The sequence below is a fragment of the Phyllopteryx taeniolatus genome, chromosome 1 (assembly GCF_024500385.1).
Source record: "Phyllopteryx taeniolatus isolate TA_2022b chromosome 1, UOR_Ptae_1.2, whole genome shotgun sequence".
Lineage (NCBI taxonomy): Eukaryota > Metazoa > Chordata > Actinopteri > Syngnathiformes > Syngnathidae > Phyllopteryx > Phyllopteryx taeniolatus.
In genome coordinates this window covers 20,096,343-20,120,208 of record NC_084502.1, presented here as the reverse complement: position 1 = coordinate 20,120,208, position 23,866 = coordinate 20,096,343, and the positions used below count along the sequence as shown (strand labels likewise).

At 43.7% G+C, this 23,866-nt stretch overlaps 1 protein-coding gene across 1 annotated transcript; it reads right to left on the bottom strand.

Moving 5' to 3' along the window:
• Positions 1-382: 382 nt before the first annotated feature.
• On the bottom strand, positions 383-23,271 carry LOC133480867 (prolactin receptor-like). The gene is made up of 9 exons (XM_061779547.1): positions 23,165-23,271; positions 14,393-14,505; positions 7,581-7,719; positions 7,262-7,431; positions 4,365-4,543; positions 4,123-4,276; positions 3,250-3,340; positions 3,090-3,159; positions 383-2,234 (listed from the first exon to the last, which is right to left on the bottom strand). Exons 2-9 carry the CDS (start codon positions 14,484-14,486, stop codon positions 1,650-1,652), a joined length of 1,482 nt encoding a protein of 493 aa, XP_061635531.1. The 5' UTR covers positions 14,487-14,505; positions 23,165-23,271; the 3' UTR covers positions 383-1,649.
• Between the last annotated feature and the right edge of the window lie 595 nt (positions 23,272-23,866).

Here is a 23,866-nt window from a genome sequence, read left to right as displayed (position 1 = left end):
TCAAATTCTCCCATAAAGTTTGATGATAGTATTTTAATTGCCACTTCTTCCACCTTTTCTGACTTTCAAATTTTGAATCTTTTTTTGCTTTTCTTTATTAAACAAGCTTTCAGTGGCATTTGGAGAACTGGCCCTTTAAGGTATATATTAATATATATATATTAATTTCCACAAGAAGGTTACACAGAAGCTCAGTGAGATTCCTAATTCAGTCTGCTCTTATCTGGCTTCTCGAGGCAAAGTTTCTCATCTGTTAAAGGAACAACATGGTCTTTGTCAGTCAGCTGACAACATTGTCTGCTATTTATAACCTAAATGCTCAGGGTCAACAATATTATAGTTAACAATCACTTCTGCACATATGGATCACTGTCTTGCTTGATGACATTGGCACATCTTTATTTGCCCTTTACAATAAGAATAAATAAATTCACTTTGTGAATAAATATTTAAATACTGAGGAATGGCTGAAAACCTCCTGAGGAAGAGGGCCCACAGACAGACAATGGCAACATCAACAGGACAACCACAGAAGGGGAAAGGCGGAACTGTCAGAGAAATGTATAGGCAGCAAAAACCAGGTGTGTCAGAGAAGTTCCAGGACTGGCGTCACAAAAGATACATTTCAAATCCAAACTACAAGTTTACCCCTTGGGAGCAATCCTCCTGGAGTCTAACGGACTTTCCCAGCCTTCTATGCTACGCCTTCATGCACTCCTGGAAGGATCGTTGCAGGATCCCATGCAGCTCTGTCGTAACAGCCATTTTGACATCATCTTTAAAACGAGTCCTCTTGATGACCCCCTCGAGCTTGGGAAAGAGCAACAAAATCACACGGAGCAAGGTGAGTAGGGAGTTTGCACCATCACAAGGATGTTCTTCTAGGCCAGGAACTGTGAGATGTTCAGGGCTTGTGAGCTAGCACATTGTCATGGTGAAGTAACCACCAGTTGTCCTGGCACAACTCTTGCCTCTTCTTGCACACGGAATGAAGCAATCATCTTTTTTTTTATAGACGTGCTTGTTGATTGTCTCGTTCATATTGAAGGGGAAAACACGTAATTTGAAGTTTGGATACCATTTGTGACACCATTCCTGGAACTTGTCTGACACACCTTGATTCTTTGAAATGTGATGATGTGGTGACATCACCAACCATTAAGGAGAAGACAATATCAACAACCTCCTCCCCCTCTTCACAAACATATTTTTGAAATATAATACATTATATAACCAACATAAAGTACAGTCTTGTCATTGAGCATTTAAGACATCCTAAATAATCTGATAGTTTACAGAGAAACCAAACACCTGTCATTAGTTGACTACTTTTGGAAGCTTCCCGATTCAAATTCAGATTCATACGACAATTGACATCATGATGGAGCAGGCTCCATGTGTCACATCAGTGCTGGACTCCATTGACCCACCATTTCAACGTTTTGAGCTATAAATGAGCGCAATATGATTCCATTTAGAATCAGACAAAGTCCACTGGTTGCATGGTTTCCAAAGACATTAAAGACAAATGTCTTCTTTTCTCCACTGATGTGGAGTTTTTGATGGCACAAGAGTATAATAAAGACAACATGTTCCTGTAATCCACCAAATCTAATTGTGTTTGTGGTTCTGCACATCTTGCAGTCCACTCAGCTCTCTTTGGCTATAGCCACATCGTTCTTTCTGGCTTGGTTCTCAGCCAACTTCTCATCTTCTTCCTCTTTTACGCTAGCTTGTAAATTAAACTTGGGGAGTGCCGGGAGCTCGCAATACGCAGTTGGCAGGCACGGCACCAACTGCAATCCGTTGCTGTCATTCATGACCTGTACACAGCTGTAGAGATCCTGCAGGGGGCAGGTAGTGGAGAGGGCTGGTGGGTGTGCACTTGGCTGTTCCATCGTGCTGTAGCTGCTCTCTGGCATGCTAACAATCTCAGGCCATGGGGATTGTGAGAAGGCTTGAGGAGGAGACATGCAGTACGGGCTTTGTGTGTACGTTGTTGGCGGCTGGCTCCAGAGTTGATTATGAGTTGCGGTGGCCGTCAAGTCGTGTGGGACAGTGAAGGCATCCCTCATCTGGTTGAGCGACTCGGTAGGAATGGTGCACTCTTTGGGCGTGGTGACATAAATGTTGTCAGGACTCACCTGCTCCCAAACTTCAGTGTCCATGAAGCTGGGAGGCAAGTAGCCGTGGAAATGAGTCAGGTGGCGGTTGATTTCATCCAAATTCCCATTCTGAGGAGAGAGCGTGGTAGGCAGAAATTAAGTCAGTGAGTAGCAATGGTGGGAAGTAAGTAAGTACAAAAACTTTGTTACTATACTTTAGTAGATTACTTTTACTCCCTTCATTTTCAACTTTCTGTACTTTATATTCCTTGCTAAGGGTTGCATGACTTTTGAAGTCAACTTTGTGATGAAAGTCAAGTTGACATTGACTAGTTACTGATGACATCAGTGATATTTTTTTTGCAGTACTTATTTTATGTGGCCCGCAAAAGCAAACCATGTGCGTCAACTTCCATGATTCTTGCTAAAATCTGTACTACAATCTAAAATTGTCATATTTAATAAAGAATAAAGTTGTGCTATAACAAGTATTTTGTTTTTGTTACCAAACCTCTTTTTACAGTAACTTGAACAAGAGTTGAACAAACCCTTATTCTTGACTTCTCATTCTATTACGAGTCAGTCATGTAATGTAGCAGCCGTGGCCCCTATCAGCTTGTTTGCAGTGTTGGCTTAGTATTGCTCGTGCTGCTTTTGTGGAAGCTAGATAAGCGTTCTCTGTGTGACTATCACGTCTACGTGCTTTCATAATCACGTCATTATGAATAGACATGTTTGACAATCACGCTCATGCATGTGAGGGGCACATGCTTCAGTTAGACTTGAGGGGTTTAGGGATTAGTGAAGATAGGAGGCATTCAAATCTTGCTAGCAGTTTCAACACTGCAGACTCCCGTTTAAGTGACGGAGTTGAATCATTAGTTCCACATTAAAAGATAGTAAATGTACTTTAGTGTGAGTACTTTTGCCATCTTTGGTGAGCAGAAGACAGGACACACATAGAGCGAATGGAACGTGTATTACCTTCAAAAGCAGCGGGTCAATGCCGATGATGCGCGGTTTCGGAATAGGTGGCAAGAAGAAGTCTTTCATTCTGAATGGTAGAACAGCAGGATGCGAGATTTAAGTGAAAGGTACCTGCAGCTTTTCATCTCACATGAGGACAAGGAATTTGAATTCTCACCTCACCCACTGTGGAATAACACGTACAGTGATGGCCAGCAGCACCACGATGCTGATGCTCGTCACCAGAATCAGCACCAGCAGTTTGTCTGCTATAGTGAAAAGAACATAGTTGTGGTCAGGGCCTGCAAGGCCTAAACATTATCAGAAGCACTGACCTACATTTGCAACCTAAATTGTAATATTTGCTTCATGAAGTTATATTCATTTATTCCCGACAATCTTTTGTCTTCATTTGGTAGCGTTTCTCTTGGCTGCATTTACTCTAGTACAAGTGGATGTTATTATCATTATTATTTTTTGGCCAGTCAGACTTCAGCCTCTTTGTGTTGTCATGCCAATTTAATCTGCCCAGGGCCTTCAGAATTAGTGCGGAGCCATGTAATGTAAAGTAAACTATACATTGCTAATACATATGTCAGTTCAGATTTTAAAATTGTCCTCACAGGGCCAGAGCGCTGGCCCTCGATGACATCAGCATTTTTCTGTTCTCTGATTGGTTGGCCAGACCAAGCAGAGTTCGACGAGCAAAGCACGTATAGTATGTAGTCATCTGCACACATTAATACATTTAATAATCAGCATCTCTGGTGATGAGTATGTTATTTTATTCAAATGGTTTCCATTTTTTTGTCATGTTATTAAATATTGATTGTGAACTGCTCCAAATGGTGAATGTGGCACAGTTGCATGCTGTAATATTGCCTTTTTGCATGGTATTGAAATTGTGTGGAAGTGACAGTGGTGGTGCTAAGAGGAGGATGAAGTCGAATAAGTCCCCACTGAGGGCCCAGGTACCAAATGCAATTATGTCCATCCATGACTGCCTCAGCATGCATGCCCAAGCACGCTGGCATCGGCACGCTCAGTGTACCTGCTGGAGCCCGGGGGGGAATGCTCATCAGCAATGGCTGACTCCATTTGCTCCATAGGCCGTAGTTGTGTGAGCGGCAGCGTACGCGGATCACATAGTCGTTGATAGGAAGGCCGAGCAGCTTGACTTGAGGCTCTCGCAGCGTCTGCTTGACCTGTTGGCAACGGGACAGAACAGGAAGAATCCCAAGGAGCACTTTGCTGTTTCCTTATATCCTCTTTTGTATTATCTCTCTCTCTTACCTTCCACTTGTCAGGCTCGCTAACTCGTCTGTACTGCAACTCGTACACCAGAGTGATCCAGCCGTACTTGAGGTCTGAGGGCCTCGGGTACACCCAGGTGAGCAGCACGTCATGACCTATCTCATCCCCGCCGGCATCCATCAGTTCGTACTTTAGATTGACTGGTGCATCAGTCTGAACTGTAAGAGAGGCAATGAAGCAAAACATCGGATCCTTTGCAATGGACTCTAATGCTGTGAGGTAAATGGATGCCTCAATGCAACTATTGTTGCAGTCTAATAAGAGTGTTAGGGCTGAGCAAAATGATCATGAGCACTAGGAAACCACAGGCCAGGGAGTGAAGTGTTATGAGTAGTTGGCTGCAACTGTGGTTAATATTTGGTACTCTTGTACCTTTGTAACCCAACTAAACTAACGAATGGAATGGAGGAATGCACATTTGTGTTAAGTGTTCTGAGTAGGCACGCACAAGTATTTCCAACCCAAAACAACAATGGGGTTTACTGCACTATTACCGCCAGAAGGGGACACAACTTACTGCCAAATTTGAAACCCACATCCACTCCCCTCCAAAAGTATTGGAACACAAAAATGAATGAGGTCAACAATTAGCTTTTTAAAAATTGTTTATGTTTTTTATTTATTTATTTTTCCATTTTTGTAAAAGGTCTTCTTCTTTTCCTTGTCCTATTAGGAGTCACCACAGCGTGTCATCCTTTTCCATGTAAGCCTATCTCCTGCATCCAGCAACTGCCCTCATGTCTTCCCTCACGACATCCATCAACCTTCTCTCTGGTCTTCCTCTAGCTCTCTTGCCTGGCAGCTCCATCTTCATCACCCTTCTACCAATATACTCATTCTCTCTCCTCTGGACGTGTCCAAACCATCCAAGTCTGCTCTCTCTAACTTTGTCTCCAAAACATCGAACCTTGGCTGTCCTTCTGATGAGCTCATTTCTAATCCTACCCAACCTGCTCACACCTAGAGAGAACCTCAACATCTTCATTTCCGCCACCTTCAGCTCTGCTTCCTGTTGTCTCTTCAGTGCCACTGTCTCTAATCTGTACATCATGGCTGGCCTCACCACTGTCTTATAAACTTTGCCCTTTGTCCTAGCACAAATGACTAATGACTAGGGTTGGACATTGTTTGAATTTGAGCGATTCCGGTTCCCATTCCGGTTCCTTAGTTTGATTCCGGCTCCAAACGATTCTCGATTCCAATTATTTTAGGGGGCTGGGTCAAAAAAGTTTGCATGGCTTAAATAAAGCGTGTCCAAATTATGAACATCCATTTTCTTAGCACCCTGCAGCATAGACTAAAATGAACATTTAACTCGAGGTTCTTTATAACCAGTATCAATGTCAAACCTATGAAGTAAAAGGCAATGTGTGTGGAACTAACCCAATTGACTTAATATTCAATAAATAATGTTTCAGCTAAAAGTTAAACATAGCATTGTTCAAATAGTTATTTTAACAATATAGCTGCCCCTGTATTCTGTTTCATCACTTCAAATGGTTTATATGTGCAAGTTTTAACTTGACTTCTTGTTTTAAGCTTGTAGCCTTTTATTTCGGAGGGTACGCACAGGAAACGCCACATTATGGCACGAAAAGTAACTTCATACGGCACCAGTGATTTTTTAAATTGTCTTTTTTAATGGATGGAACCAAATGCTATAAAACGCAGATTCCTTTCCCTACCCACTGATGAGGCACAAGGTTAGCGTTTGTGATACTGTGAGACAACGTTTATGTGAATTTTGTCCCAATTCATTGTGTTGTAAAGTTGCTACGGTGAGGTTTTAGCCCAATGTTAAGCTTTTCTTTTTTTTTTTTTTACGCTCACATTGGTTTGAAGACTAAAATAAACGCAAAAAAACCAACAGTGCAAAAGTGCAACCAACCATTTACCTTGTTAGCTGTCTCAATGTTGGCATAGACGTATTTTCTTGTTTCACTAACCCAGTTGACTGAGAGTTGACTTCACTGAAGCTCCGCACGGTGTAGGCTGAGGCTCGGCGCGCGTCATACGCTACACATCATGAAAGCCTCCTTTGCACAATATAATCTTATTCCAAGTGTTGCACTGAGGCGACTGACAAAGTTAAGACACACTTTTGCTCGCTACCACCGCCGTTGGGCACAAGCACATCAGCGTGCATGTTCTTCTTCTTTGGTTCACGCCGCTTCTTCGTTGCTTTTCGCCACTTCTTCTTTGCAGCTGGAGGACTAGGCAGCGAAACTGGGAACCGAAATTTTAAAATTGTAATAGTTCCGGGAAAACCGGAACGTTAGTCTCGGTTCTAATCGGTTCTCGATTCTTTATGCCCAACCCTACTAATGACTAACCTTATGCTACAGCAGCTTTCGGAGTCGTTTACAGTAGTTGTGAAACGTCTCGATTGTGGCTGCATGACTGTTTTACTCGCTCCTGTGGTCAAGTTGTACACACCAGAGGGAGTTGCAATGAATTAATCATGATGTACAAACTGTTTAATTCTTTACATCCTGTATGATTATGTCATTGCTATATGTTTTTATAAAGTACAATTTTATAGTGTGTTATTTTCCGTCCTTACAAATGTTTTTTTGGGGGGGAGGGGCTGGAATGAATTAATGGCGTTTCCATTTAATTCAGTGGGGAAAGATGATTTAAGATAGATAGATAGATAGATAGATAGATAGATAGATAGATTCTGTATTACAAGCATGGTCACAGAACTAATTAAACTTGTATTTCAAGGCACCACTGTACAGGTAACTTTTTTCATTTTTATTTCTTTGCCATTTCAATTCCTGTCTCCAATCTATATACATATGGTGTAACACACACACACGCACATGCACACACACACACAAAAGACTGACATTGGCTTCCACATTTGTCCTTACCGATGTCGGCCACATCAAGGCAGTGTTCTGGTGAAGTGAAGTTTTGGCGAGCCGTTACAGCCGTGACGTTCATGCAGTAGATGTTCCATATGAATGTGTGGATGCTGTCAAAATGGCAGCTGTTGGCACCAGCACTCGTGTTGTCTGGACACTCAAGTTTCGGTCCCTTGCTGCATGGAACAAATAATGATTCATCAGAGCAATCACTTCAGTCAAGTAATTTCATTACAGCCCTCCAATTTCAGCACATAGCCCTGCGGGCAGTCATCAAAAGTGTGTGCCATTTTTCCATTTACAAAGATAATAAGTGTTTTTGTACTCTTTGGAATAGGTGAGCACGTGGTTGACTTCCTCCCCTTCTGTCAGGTTGGTGAGCGGATGCCACCAGCAGGTGAAGACCTCCATGTTGGGCGAGCGACAGTAGTAGATGAGAGGCCTGGTTGTCACAGCAACCTCACCTGCATGCAGGGAGTCCTTCGGTTAGATAAATGCAAGTGTATACGTATGAATGCACGTGTTAACTTTCATTAACATTCGTATTCCTTCAGCCGTACAACCTGGACTTGACGGAGGTTAACCATTGAATATTTAGGTTCGACATTGCACTTGTTAAATAACCCACACACGCTCACACAGCTGTCACACGTCATCAAACACACATGCATTGACAGATGGCCCATGAAGCAAAATTGATTGCCATCTGCAGGATGTCGGAACATGGCGACCGATACAAACAAATAACCATCAGAGAGTCAAGCAGGCGGAATTGAGAAATTACGTTTGAGGAAAGAGTATCAACTGGCCTCTTTTCCGTCTCATAGAAACATCTGCATGAGCATAGTGTTTGCATTACAGTGAAGAGTAAGGCTGTGGTGAAGAAGGCTATGGAAGTCTATGTTTAATAGCTTGATAAGGGAAGCACATCATACATAAGAAGTCATAGAATCGTCATCATTAGCAGGAGGAAACGTATCGTAATAACTCCTCAGGACTTCCGAGAACTCAAGTTATCCAGAGTCCTGCAATATTTGTTACATTAATTTAGATCAGTGATTCTCAAAGTGTGGTACTGGTACCACTGGGGGTACATGAAAGAATCACTCCCTAAGTACAGTGCAGTTGTCGTTAACTTTTTAGTTTTTATTGCTTTTTCATCAATATGTCAAAGATAAAGACAAAGGGATAAAAAAGGATTCTAAAACAGATGCTTAAATGACAAAGACAGGCAAAAAGGTGATTGAGCAGTTACACAATAAATGGGTATTCCATTGATCCAGGTGGAGTGTAGGGTATGGTGTGACATAACACACTCGGAATCCATCCATTTTCAACCGCTTATCCGAGGTCGGGTCGCTTTAGCAGGGACAACCAGACTTCCCTCTCCCCACCAACTTCATCCAGTTCTTCCGGGGGGATCCCGAGGCGTTCCCAGGCCAGCTGAAAGACGTAGTCTCTCCAGCGTGTCCTGGGTCCCGGAACACCTCACCAGGAAGGCGTCCGGGAGGCATCCGAATCAGATGCCCCAGCCACTTCATCTGGCTCCTCTCGATGTGGAGGAGCAGCGGCTCTACATTGAGATCCTCCCAGATGACCGAGCTTCTCACCCTCTCTAAGGGAGAGCCCGGACACCCTGCGGAGGAAACTCATTTCGGCCGCTTGTATCCGTGATCTTGTTCTTTCGGTCATGACCCACAGCTCGTGACCATAGGTGAGGGTAGGAACGTAGATCGACCGGTAAATCGAGAGCTTCGCCTTTCGGCTTAGCTCCTTCTTCACCACGACGGACCGATAAAAAGTCTGCATCACGGCAGACGCTGCACCGATCCACCTGTCGATCTCCCGTTCCATTCTTCCCTCACTCGTGAACAAGACCCCAAGATACTTGAACTCCTCCACTTGGGTCAGGATCTCATCCCCAACCTGGAGAGGGCACTCCACCGTTTTCCGACTGAGTACCATGGTCTCAGATTTGGAGGTGCTGATTCTCATCCCAGCCGCGTAACACTCGGCTGTGAACTGCTCCAGTGAGAGCTGGAGATCACGGCTTGATGAAGCCAACAGAACCACATCATCTGCAAAAAGCAGAGATGCAATACTGAGGCCACCAAACCGGACCCCCTCTACGCCTCGGCTGCGCCTTGAAATTCTGTCCATAAAAGTTCTGAACAGAATCGGTGACAAAGGGCAGCCTTGGCAGAGTCCAACCCTCACCGGAAACGAGTACGACTTACTGCCAGATATGCGGACCAAACTCTGACTCCGGTCGTAGAGGGGCCGAACAGCCCGTATTAGGGGGTTCGGTACCCCATACTCCCGAAGCACCCACCACAGGACTCCCCGAGGTACACGGTCGAACGTCTTCTGCAAGTCCACAAAACAAATGTAGACCGGTTGGGCAAACTCCCATGCATCCTCCAGGACCCTGCCGAGGGTGTAGAGCTGGTCCACTTTTCCACGGCCAGGACGAAAACCACACTGCTCCTCCTGAGTCTGAGATTCGACTTCCCGACAGACCCTCTCTCCAGCACCCCTGAATAGACCTTACCAGGGAGGCTGAGGAGTGTGATCCCCCTGTAGTTGGAACACACCCTCTGGTCCACCTTCTTAAAAAGGGGGACCACCACCCAAGTCTGCCAATCCAGAGGCACTGTCCTTGATGTCCGCGCGATGTTGCAGAAGCATGTAAACCAGGCCAGCCCCACAACATCCAGAGCCTTTAGAAACTCCGAGCGAATCTCATCCACCCCCGGGGCCTTGCCACCGAGGAGCTTTTTAACCACCTTGGTGACCACAACCCCAGAGATAGGAGAGCCCGCCTCAAAGAAACCAGACTTTGCTTCCTCATGGGAAGGCGTGTCGGTGCAATTGAAGAGGTCTTCAGAGTATTCTCCCCACCGACTCACAATGTCCCGAGTCGAGGTCAGCAGTGCCCCATCCCCACTATACACAGTGTTGATGGTGCACTGCTTTCCCCTCCTGAGATGCCGGATAGTGGACCAGAATTTCCTCGAAGCCGTCCGGAAGTCTTTCTCCATGGCCTCACCGAACTCCTCCCATACCAGAGTTCTTGCTTCAGCGACTACCAAAGCTGCATTCCGCTTGGCCAGCCGGTACCCATCAGCTGCCTCAGGAGTCCCACAGGCCAAAAAGGCCCGATAGGACTCCTTCTTCAGCTTGACGGCATCTCTCACTGTTGGTGTCCATCAACAGGTTCAAGGATTGCTTCCACGACAGGCACCGACCACCTTAAGGCTACAGCTCCTGTCGGCCGCCTCAACAATAGAGGCGCGGAACATGGTCCACTCGGACTCAGTGTGCCCCGCCTGCCCTGGAACATGAGCAAAGTTCTGTCGGAGGTGGGAGTTGAAACTCCTTCTGACCCTCACAATACGATTGGGCCTGCCACGTCGGACCGGCATCTTCCCCCACCATCGGAGCCAACTCACCACCAGGTGGTGATCAGTTGTATTTTCAATACATTTAATGTAGGGATATTCTAAATACAGATTTATTTAAATGGAATGTCATTGGTTCTGTCTCCAAGGAAACAGTCTTGGTGATTTGGGAAGAACACAATTCAGCCAATTCCCAGATGAGCTACAACATTCTCCCACAAAGAGCGGACCTTAGATTAGAACACTCCGATGATTTGAGCATAAGTGTACCGCTTTCATCCCCACATTTCCCACACAAATCATCCTTGAGCAAGCCCATTCTTAAAAGTCTCGGTGGGGTAAAATAACATCGATGAATTATTTTATCGTGAATAATTTTGCCTCTGGCTCCTCCTATGTAGTCTTCAGTACTAGAGAGAATCCACTTCCATGTCTTTTCATCCAGTCTACAAAATAAATCCATTTCCCAGATTAATTTAAGATTACTACATCCATTTTTATTTGTCCAGCGACACATCTCGAACCACTTTAATGCCCGAAGTAGATATAAAGACCAGTCAACTGTACTTCTATCATGACTGAAGTCTCGTTAATACAGTGGCCAATTTGTAAATATTTCCAAAAGTGGCTCTGACCCTCCAGATGGAATTTCCTTCAGATCTAACAAAAGAAAGGAAATTTCCCTCTTCAAATAGATCATTCATTAACCTCATACCCTTTCTTAGCCATTGAATCCAGTACACAGTTTGTCCTTCTATTTTCACTTTTGGATTATGCCTTATGGGTGCATAGTTCTTCATGTACTGAGAAGTTTTACATTTTTTATATAGCTCCTGCCAAAACATTTTTGAATGTTCTAAAATGGGGTTGGTCACTCTATTTCCCTTGTTTTTGTGTGTGTAAGAGCTTCAGTGGGTTTAAAAGAAGAAGTGAGCTCCTCTTCAATAAAGACCCATTCTGGTCCGACGTCTGTTTCGCCTCAATGTTCTGTCAATTTAGACATTTCAAAGGAAATACTGTAATACTTGAGTTGTCACCTTATCGTGGTGGAGGGGTTTGTGTGTCCCAATGATCCTAGGAGCTAAGTTGTCTGGGGCTTTATGTCCCTGGCAGGGTCACCCATGACAAACAGGACCTAGGTGAGGGACCAGACAAAGCACAGCTTCAAAAACCCCTATGATGACAAACAATTCAGAAAGATGTTTTCCCTTGCCCAGAAGGGGTCACCGGGGCCCCCCTCTGGAGCCAGGCCTGGAGGTGGGGCTCAAAGGCGAGTGCATGGTGGCTGGGCCTGCACCCATGGGGCCCGGCCGGGCACAGCCCGAGAGGGTAACGTGGGTCCCCCTTCCCATGGGCTCACCACCTGTGGGAGGGGCCATAGGGGTCGGGTGCAGTGTGAGCTGGGTGGTGGCCGAAGGCAGGGACCTTGACGATCCGATTCCCGGCTACAGAAGCTGGCTCTCGGTACATGGAATGTAATCCCTCTGGCGGGAAGGAGCCCGAGCTGATGTTTGAGGTCGAGAAGTTCCGACTAGATATAGTCCTTTCAAGAGGGGTTGGACTCTCTTCCACTCTGGAGTTGCCCACAGTGAGAGGCGCCGAGCAGGTGTGGGTATACTTATTGCCCCTCGACTCGGCACCTGTTAGTTGGGGTTCACCCCGGTGGACGAGAGGGTAGCCTCCCTCCGTCTTCAGGTGGGCGGACGGCACCTGACTGTTGTTTGTGCCTACGCACCAAACAGCAGTTCAGAGTACCCACCCTTTTTGGAGTCCTTGGAAGGGGTGCTGGATTGTGCTCCCGCTGGGGACTCCATCGTTCTGCTGGGGGACTTCAATGCTCACGTGGGAAATGACAGTGAGACCTGGAAGGGCGTGATTGGGAGGAACGGCCCCCCCGATAAGAACCCGAGCGGTGTTCTGTTATTGGATTGTCCATAACACCATGTTCAAGCATAAGGGTGTCCACACGTGCCATTGACACCAGTACACCCTAGGTCGCAGTTCGATGATCGACTTTGTGGTTGTGTCATTGGACTTGCGGCCGCATGTCTTGGACACTCGGGTGAGGAGAGGGGCGGAGCTGTCAACTGATCACCACCTGGTGGTGAGTTGCCGCCGATGGTGGCGGAAGATGCCGGTCCGACCTGGCAGGGCCAAACGTATTGTGAGGGTCTGCTGGGAACGTCTGGCAGAATCCCCTGTCAGGGGACGACCCAGGACACGCTGGAGAGACTGTCACTCAGCTGGCCTGGGAACGCCTCGGGATCCCCTCGGAAGAGCTGGAGGAAGTGGCTGGGGAGAGGGAAGTCTGGGCGTCCCTACTAAAGCTACTGCCCCTGCGACCCGACCTCGGATAAGCAGTAGAAAATGGATGGATGGATACTGTAATAATTTATGTTCGGTAACGATAAGCCCCCTCTTTTCCTATACCGGTATAATTTATCCAAATGAATTCAAGGTTTTCTCCCACCCAAAGATTATTATTATTCTTTTTTAAAATCATTTTGTCCTATTTTAGTAACAATTGTTTTGAGATTCATATAGGTATCGTCCAAGTTTGTTCCTTTTATTTAACTTGTATGTGCAAATACATTTTATTTAAATACAGTTTTTTATTTTCCTATATTTAGGTATTATGTATTATGTTAATGTTCAAATTGTGCATATTGTTAAAGTGGCTTACAATAGAATTAAATATACCTTTTGTGAATTAAACCTCTGTCTTGTTCTTGATGAATACTTAGGCCAGCTACGCTACTCTATTTTAATGTTGCTCATGATTCTTTTGAGGTGCTACTCGGTGTAAAAGGTTTGAGAACCACTGATTTTGATGTTTTTTCCTAATATTGGTCAATGAAGATGTATTTATTGATGTATTTTTATTCATTTATCCAATTAATTATTTCAATGATTTATTGTAAATAATAAAGTAGAAATATTTGTAATAATATACTGTATATGTTTTATTGTGCTTTATTAATTTTTTTAGGTATGCTTTTATTATCGTAGTTTTATTGTAATACTGTAAATTCTTGCTTGAATTCAATGTTTACAGTGAGCATACATTTTTAATAAACTCAAACTCAAAAAGATCACCGGTACGCAGAAAATACCAAACTAATTTTAACCTTTAAAGAACCTGCAAAGTGAAACCCTAGATTTGTTTCTAAATAGGTTGTTTCTAATTTTGAAGATAACTGCTGAAAACGTGATGAGACTGAGGACTGTCATACTGAATTCTGGAGCCATAACGATAAACTGTTTTTCCCCATTTCTTTTTCCCCCTGATATTTTCCTATATTTTCATGGATGTGTGGGCATAAGAAAGCTGCTAAACAAAGTAGCATCCATTTTTCAGCGGGGCGAACATGCCACATTCAGCGTAAACAGCCACAGCGTCGGAAAGCAGAGACAATGGCTTGATTTTTCACGTTTTTAAAGGCTCATTTTATATATTTGACATTTTTTTTAATCAATCAAACTTGACAGTGTTGTTAACAACACGATTCTCTGTGGTGACATAATTATTGTCACTTTACAGGGACTTTAACTTGCGTGGGACATGGTAGAATCAATGGACAACTAAATGGAAGCATCCGGCCCCCGAACCATAAGGGCACCGCCTGTCTGCTGTAGCTTGCTCCATGAGTAAGGAAGTAGCCTGCTAATTTTACAAACAGACATGCAATAGTCCCGCATCACCGCAACACACAATTTCTACCATTCTGAGACTCACCTGCTGCTTGTCTGTCCCCAGATTGGCTGTCCAGTTGCTGGATTGTGTTGCAGCCCACTGAGGCGACAAGCAGGGAGAGGAGCAGCTCCAGCATCCTGCTATGATCACACAATCTGTCAACACAAACAACCACACGGACTGCTCGGAACTCTGCGGGAAAGTTGGCCAGTGGCAATGGGAGCGTCCCACAGTCATGAGACATATCACAAGGATGAACATCCCCCTGCTCAACCCTCTGCCCCCACTCCTTCCCTTCTCGTTTTCGTGTTGCCAATATCAAATCACTGTAACAGACCTAAATAAAGCAACATCCGTCCAGATTATTACAATAATGTGCAAGTTAAAATGACTTAATGTCTTGGCAGACCTGGAAAAGCTTAACACCCTGTAAAATCGTGTTTGTGATTTTTTTCTAAATACAGTACATTAAATACTATGTTTGAAGAGATGTGCTGAAAAATGTGCGACAACAATTTAGTACTGAATTGTTGAGATAATACAATAGCGTGAAACTTTTTCACCATCTCAGTTGTATGGATGCACTTGGGCTTGGGCGTACATTCTGGCCATGAGTCGGCCTTCCCCAATATATAAGTATTGATCGCCGTCATTTAATCAATTGCGAGTTACCGGTACTTAGTATTAATAACTTGGCCCATTTCTACCGCTACAGCATGCAGTTAGCCATCAAGCTATGCCTACAACCAGTAAAAAATGCATCTTCCCTCGAGTGTTATGCCACGTGCGGCGCACGGACCGATGCAATGGCGAACTGGATGGCTCCACCGCGAGTTGTCCGTCTACTAGCGGCTAGCTCGTTGCTGCTTGAGGAGTAGCGGACCGGCATTGGGTCTGTCCAATACTCCACAGTCTCGCTCCATGCACCCACGTAGATCCACACAACAGCAACTCCTAAGAATCAGAATCAGAATCATCTTTATTTTGCCAAGTATGTCCAAAAAACACACAAGGAATTTCTCTCCGGTAGTTGGAGCTGCTCTAGTACAACAACAGACAGTCAATTGACAGAGAATACCTTGGAGACATGAAGACACACATTATTCAGCCTGTAGCTGACTACAGACACTTGAGCGCATACTGTTCAAACAAACCTATTTGATTCGCAGGTGAAGGTCGAGGAGGGTGTGTTTTCAGTGTATTTAGCAAACACGCTCCCGCCGTCCCACAGCTTGGAGGTGGGCTCTATTTTTCATGATTTTGGAGACTTATTTTGTATGCTAGGTTTTTGATTCAATCAAATTTGGCAGGCTTGTTAAAAAATACTCTTCTCCATTACATGTCAAATTTACATGACTTTTTTTTGTTGTTTTTCAAGGGTCTTTAAAGATAATATTCTTGCAGGAAGGAGCAACAAGTACACAGCAAAAGCAGCATACACTGTGGTTCTTCAAAGAATACATCTTCATTTGTAAGTCACGTTATCTTCCATAAACATGGACAAAGCTTTTTTTCTCTTTTCCCAGGAAGATGGTCTTGTTTTTTTGTTAAATCAAACAGTAACTACTCCCCCAATGACAAACATACTCAAGCAGTCGTTGGATAGCTTTAAGGAAGTCAACAAGTGTGAGACATACCATTTCAATGTCACTAGCGGCTCTGGTCTGGTCCCTTAAGGTTAATTGAACTTCTCCTTTTTTCTGAGCTTAAAAGCTTCCTACTTTAATCAGCTTCAGTAGCGTCCACTTCATGGCTCTGTGACAGTCACAAGGTTTCAGCTGGATCTTTAAAAATGACCCAATTGGCCAGCAGCATCTTTATACAACAAATCAGTTGTGTCCAGTCATAGCCGCCTGTACGCCAGCAAGGCGTCAAATAATGTCATTCTATTCTAAACATGCACAGCCATCAGTCAGATGTTTCTGAAGGTTAATCTGATAAAAGACGCAGAATCCTTTCTGGATGTCTGCTGGGAATTGCACAACTCCAGATTTTTTTGAAGTCGACAATGATGTGATGAATGTCTAATCGCCGATCCTGCCTTAATTTTTTCATCCGTTCATCCATTTCCTGTACCGCTTATCTTCACTACGGTCGCGGGCGTGCTGGAGCCTATACCAGCTATCTTCGGGCGAGAGGCGGGGCACACACTGAACTGGTCGACAGCCAAGTGTAGAGCACATATAAATACGCAGTTTTTTATTTTCCTAAATCTATGAATAATGGGGTTCACTGAATACAATTTGTAATCATAGTTACATTAGGATCTATGATAAACTGGATTTTTCTTTCTCTAAAAACTAAAGATGACGAACACCTCAGTGGATTTTTATCTATCTATCCATTTTTGTGTAAGATGGCGCCTATCCCACCTGACTTCAGGCGAGAGGCGGGGTTACACCCTGATCTGGTCGCCAGCCAATCGCAGGGCACATAAAGACCGAGAACCATTCACACTCACATTCACACCTACGGGCAGTTTAGAGTCTTCAATCAACTTGCATGTTTTTGGGATGTGGGAGGAAACCGGAGCACCCGGAGAAAACCCACGCAAGCACGAACTGTGAGGCAGATAGATGTGCTAACCAGTCATTCACCGTGCCGCCCGTTATTTTTTTTCAGTACAGGATCATTTAAAAACTAAAATTACAGGAAGAGGAAAAAATTCACAGGAGGAGGGAATGATTTGCAATATTGGACGGCTCATACACCAAACTTATGCAGAACACAAAATGAAGGCTCGCCCCCTGTGGCGTGATTGTATTTATTTCCAGCCAGAGAAAAAAAATCCTCTTGCTTGGTGTGCTTTTCACTGGGAGAGCCAGGTAATGGTGGCACAACAACAGCCAAACGGGGAAATCTGTTGTCATTCAGGGCCCATCGTAGCGGCAGGTTCTGCATGGTGGGCATTTGCGGTATTTGCAAATAATCATGTACCACTTCATATGCGACAGAATAATTCCGTGCTCTCCTTTCACTTTGAGAGTGCAGGCTGAAAAGTTGTTCAAAATCAGGCTGGATCCTTGTTTTATTCCCTTTCCCTGGTTCTCCCTCACTTACCAAAGCTGCACATTGAGAAATGGAAGACAATTTACATCAATTAAGTTGACAGACTAATTTCATTCAGCGTCTTCTTCTGTTGCTACAAGTGGCTCCGCTTCCTCCTCTTGCCAAAAACACATGTTTAGCGACAAGTCGATGTCACGCTCTAAACTAGAGGCCAACCGATACATCAGCATACATTATCGCATACCACCAATAAATTGACATAGGTCAACATTAGGGTGGTCCTTTTAAACTTTTAAAAGTTAATGCTCTCATCTCACCAGTATGTTTGAAAAAACAATAATAATAATAATTCGGGCAAAATGTCAATATTAATCAGCACGTTTCGCATGTATACTATGCATATGATTTTTTCCATATTATGTGATATATTGTGCACTGCTAACATGTATCGTAAAACAATGTGTGCTCATTGCAGAAGTGGACTTGTTTGACCATGCAGTCAATGTGACAATTTTGCAGTTTGTTTTTATTGATATCCTAACACATTTAGGGGGTCAGAGTTGAACATTTGCCAATTTTTTTTTTCCTACCCTATATAAGGACCATCCTAGTTAACAATAACAGCAACTGATTTGTTAACTTTTTTCTTCTTCCCCCCCCCCACTCACACTCACTTAGGTGGAGGATGCCAAACTGCATTTTTTTCTACTCCACGGTAAGCTAGGACTTTGTAAAATATAACACTACACTTTAGTGCCTCATGAATCTAACATCCTCATGAAAAACACTGTTAGAGCATGTCAAAAGGAGAGCATACTCATTTTCTTCATGCAAGATTTGGAGCGTGTATTACAGCGTTTTAGCGTCATGTAAGTTGCATCTTTGTTGACAATGTTATTCCTTTAAGTTCCTTATTTTAATTTAGTAGCATTGTGCTTCTTTGCCTTGAATCATATTTTGGGTATTGCAAGAATTTGTTCATGCACAAAATATATCCTGTATATTTCAATACCATATATATATTGATAATCAGCCAGCATATATTGACAATAGGACAATTCCTGGACAAATTCTATGTATATATATATATATATATATATATATATATATATATATATATATATATATATATATATATATATATATATATGGGTATTGGCCAATATATCAGACATCTGCTTTTTTAGCCCTATTGGCCCCGAAAATTCGATGTCGGTCGGGCTCTACTCTAAACGTCATTGTGGAGAAGAAAAGTCAGACAGTCGACTATTATGTCCAAGTCCGAACTCCGCCCTCATCCTGATTATGAGAGGATTTATGATGATGCACAGGCGGACAGGTAAATCTATTCTGTACATTCCACACCCTCGCATGCTTAGCACGCCAATCACAGTCGACAGAAGCAAAAAGGACACGGACATGTACACACGTTTGTTGTCAGGCTCTACAGCACAGCACAGTGTCAAACTCGCGGCCCAGGGTTAGATCCAGCCCGACACATCTTTTTATCTAGCCTGCTTAAGCAAATCAAGCGCGTCTACTTATGATTCATGCTCAAGTCGCTACCAAAATGCATACATACTACATAATTCAAGCATTTTTTCTCATCAATAACCTTTTTCGAATTAATCGAATAGTACTTAACTGTTTAACTTGACTTCTAAAGACAAAACGAATTTGACACTGCTGCCCCCGTCTACAGTACATTTAAGGTGGTTAGAAGATCAATCTCACATTGGCTTGTTACTAATTAACAACTTATGCATGTGATGGTAATGGTACTGTAAAGCATCACAGCCCATAAAGTGACCTGCTAGGGTCAAAGTATACCCACCCACATGTTTGTTGTGTATCACCCTTATCTTACAACTATTCAGTGTGCTACCTAAAGGTGGTAAACATCCATCCACACCCATAACAGAGCCTTAGCGGCGGTGTGGCACCGAGGGTAAGAGTACGCCCTGCAACTGGAGGGTCGCCTGTTCGCATCACCGTCCAAGCGCATGTCATCGTTGTTGTGTCTCTGGGCAAGACGCTTAACCCACATTGCCTACGAATGAATGTGGTTGGATGTTTGGCAGTGGTTTGGTTGTAGGGGCCACAGGTGCAGAATGGCAGCTATGCTTCTGTCAGACTGCCCCGGGGCAACTGTGGCTACACAAGTAGCTGACAACCACCAGGGTGTGACCGTGGAGTGGGTGAATAATGTAATAATATTGTGAATAATTGTAAAGCGTCTTTGAGTGTCTAGAAAAGTGCTCAATAAGTGTAGTGCTTTATGATTCATATTTTGTGTCCCTAATCATCCAAATCAGAATCTCCACGCTCGCTCGAAAACTGATGTTCCGCAGCAATACATTTGGAAATGTTTTGAGCGTTGGTGACGTCTGGCTCTTTCCACGAAGAACCTATGTCACGCACTGTCACACTCATACTAACGCTTAGAAGTTCATCGGTGCCTGTTTAAAATGTCCAGCGGCAGCCCCAAATTAAAGAGTCAAACGTCCTTCCTTAGACAGGAAGTTGCAGACACCAAACAACATCAGCTAATGGTCATTAAACGAATCTAAATGAGACGAGCAATAGACGGCCTTGATTTGGTATGGAACAGGACATTCCAGCACATAAACACTTGCATACGGTCTTTAATCTGTATCAAATGGATTCCTGTAAAAGAGCACTAATGTCGTACATAGACAAAGGGCTTCGTAGCAACAGGCCTGTGGCTCACTAACTGAACTGGAGTTGGACATCACAAGATTAATATATTTAAACTGTCAAACAGTATGCATGTACAACTGTGTGTGTGTGTGTGTGTGTGTGTGTGTGTGCCTTGACTTGGAATCATAATCATGTGGACTTTTTTCCTGTGAAGGAACTGCAAACCCGCTGGACGGCCTGTCTCTCTCAGAGTGGTTTTATAAGGATTCAGGAGTTGCCAGTGTATATAATGATGTTAAGAAAGGCTGGATTTTTGGGAAGTTTACATATTAATCCCCAGTTTGACCAAACTGCTGCGAAACGATGTTTTGCTTTCAGAACCCAACATTGTCCTGCTTGCTTCCCTTCAACAGCTTAAACTAAATCGGACCACGATGGTGATCACATGACAAAGGCTCGTCATTGTTTCTTCCAGGCTGAAACTGAAGCGAAAAATGTTGATTTAACGGATGCACTGAAATAATAATGAAGCTCCTGTCTTTAATAACAGCTTTCATAAGCTAAGTGTCCCAAATATTAGTTAAAATGGACCTTAGAGACCCTTTCTCTCACTTTGTGTCATACAACCCCAATTCCAATGAAGTTGGGACGTTGTGTTAAACAAATAAAAAACAGAATACAATGATTTGCAAATCATGTACAACCTGTAACCTGTATACACGACAAAGACAAGATATTTAATGTTCAAACTGATAAACTTTATTGTTTTTAGCAAATAATCATGAACTTAGAATTTTATGGCTGCAACACGTTCCAAAAAAGCTGGGACAGGTGGCAAAAAAGACTGCGAAAGTTGAGGAATGCTCATCAAACACCTGTTTGGAACATCCCACAGGTGGGCCGGCTAATTGGGAACAGGTGGGTGCCATGATTGGGTATAAAAGGAGCGTCCCTGAATTGCTCAGTCATTCACAAGCAAAGATGGGGCGAGGTTCACCTCTTTGTGAACAAGTGCGTGAGAAAATAGTCGAACAGTTTAAGGACAATGTTCCTCAACGTACAATTGCAAGGAAATTAGGGATTTCATCATCTACGGTCCATAATATCCTCAAAAGGTTCAGAAAATCTGGAGAAAACCAATGTCAGTAAATACAGTTCGGCGCTACATCCGTAAGTGCAACTTGAAACGCTACTATGCAAAGCAAAAGGCATTTATCAACAACACCCAGAAACGCCGCCGGCTTCTCTGGGCCCGAGCTCATCTAAGATGGACCGATGCAAAGTGGAAAAGTGTTCTGTGGTCCAACGAGTCCACATTTCAAATTGTTTTTGGAAATTCTGGACGTTGTGTCCTCCGGGCCAAAGAGGAAAAGAACCATCCGGACTGTTATGGACGCAAAGTTCAAAAGCCAGCATCTTTGATGGTATGGGGCTGTGTTAGTGCCAATGGCATGGGTAACTTACACATCTGTGAAGGCACCATTAATGTTGAAAGGTACATACAGGTTTTGGAGAAACATATGCTGCCATCCAAGCAACGTCTTTTCCATGGACGCCCCTGCTTATTTCAGCAAGACAAATCCAAACCACATTCTGCACGTGTTACAACAGCGTGGCAGTCCAGACCTGTCCCCCATTGAAAATGTGTGGCCCATTATGAGGCGTAAAATACGACAACGGCGACAAAGGACTGGAACAGCTGTACATCAAGCAAGAATGGGAATTCCACCTACAAAGCTTCAACAATTAGTGTCCTCAGTTCCCAAACGTTTATTGAATGTTGCTAAAAGAAAAGGTGATGTAACACAGTTGTAAACATGACCCTGTAACAGCTTTTTTGGAACGTGTTGCAGCCATAAAATTCCAAGTTAATGATTATTGCTAAAAACAATAAAGTTTATCAGTTTGAACATTAAATATCTTGTCTTTGTAGTGTATTCAATTAAATATAGGTTGAACATGATTTGCAAATCATTGTATTCTGTTTTTATTTATGTTTAACACAACGTCCCAACTTCATTGGAATTGGGGTTGTAGATTAAACCTTCCCAGTGCCAACCATCCATCCATTTTCTGATCCGCTTCTCCTCACTCGGGTTGCGGGTGTGCTGGAGCCTATCCCAGCTATCATTGGGCAGGAGGCGGGGTACACCCTAAACTGGTTGCCAGCCAATCGCAGGGCACATACAAACAAACAACCAGTCGCACTCACATTCACACCTGCGGGCAATTTAGAGTTGTCAATTAACCTACCATGCATGTTTTTTGGGATGTGGGAGGAAACCGGAGTGCCCGGAGAAAACCCACGCAGGCACGGGGAGAACATGCAAACTCCACACACAGCCGGATTGAACCCAAATCCTCAGAACTGTGAGGCAGACGCTCTAACCAGTTGTCCACCGTGCCGCCCCTTCCCAGTGCCATTACAGCTAAAAAAAAAAAAAAAAAAAAAAAACGTTTGGCACATTAAATGTGTCATGAGAGAACTTCAATTACCATGCAATCTTTCTGTGTGGAAAAGTGTCATGTAGCTCATGTGTTTCAACATTCACAAAATGTTGTACAGCTCTGGCCGTAATTGCATGCCTTGCGTTTGTGATCTTCACAGCAAGGATGCTGGAATTCAAGGAGAAGACACCAAGAAGGCACCTGAAAACTCTAGCAAGACATGACAAATAGAAGAAACCAATCAGAGCAAACTGGGGACCATTGAGAAGTCACCAAGAACCAGTGAGAGGAAAATCCTCAGAGAAAACACAAAAAATCTCTGAAATCAAACTTAAAAACAGTTTGATGACAAAAAGCAGAAAACTGGTTTTTAAAGAAACCCCTTTGAGTTTATGATTTGGTCAAACGAACTAAGGTGATCCCATTAGACAAAACGCACTTTGGGCTAAACGAGTCAGTAACTGAACTATGACAGTGATAGGTATGAATTATCACTAGTCTATTATAAGCAAAAAAGGTTTCTTTAAGTTACATCACTTAAGGGTTGTAGCACACTAACTCAGTTATTGATTCGATGAGGATATTTGCTGCGGCTGAAGCAGAACAAATCCACTCGTCTTTTCTTTTTTTTCCCTTTTTTGTCACGTTGACAATATCAACTGATTAAGTTGAATGAAGCTAACCGAGTCGACCCACCTTCCTGAAGAACTATTGGGGAAGCGCCTGTTCCCTCTTTGCAGATACAAATTCCTCCAGTCGGTCCCCCTTGTGCATGCAGCACCAAAGCGGCCGCTTGGCTCAACTCAGCTCCCAGGGGAGCGACGCGCCCGCGCACGTCTGATTAGCTGAGTTTGGCGTGCGCGTGCGCGTGTTAGCGTGGCACTGGCTCCCCCTGGACTCGACTTGGTTCCAACCGAACCGGAACCGTAGATTCTGTGTGCAGTGTACATGTTCACCACCATGCAGGCTTTATCCCACGTTGTAAAAAACACGCGTAGCCTCATTGAAGAGTCCAATTTGTTTATAGTCTGTGAATTTGAGTGTGTGTGTGTGTGTGTGTGTGTTTTCCCATTCCCTAAAAAAAAAATATATATATCTATATCTAAATAGTGCTTCCATGGGAGAATGCTTGGACTATTGCCAGCCAGAAGTATGGGTGACATCATGGTGGTCAACAGTCCATACAGTAGATGTCAAAACTCTCCACATCCCTGTTCAAATGCTTGGTTTTGGTGATATAAAGAATCCTTTCTTTATCCACGTAAGGCCATTGAGAACAGATTCTCATTTCCAATGCTGACTTGGCAGCAGACAGCAGAGTACAACAAAGCAAAAATACAGTGGGCACGGAAAGTATTCTGACCCCCTTACTTTTCACTCTTTGTTATAAGTTATAAG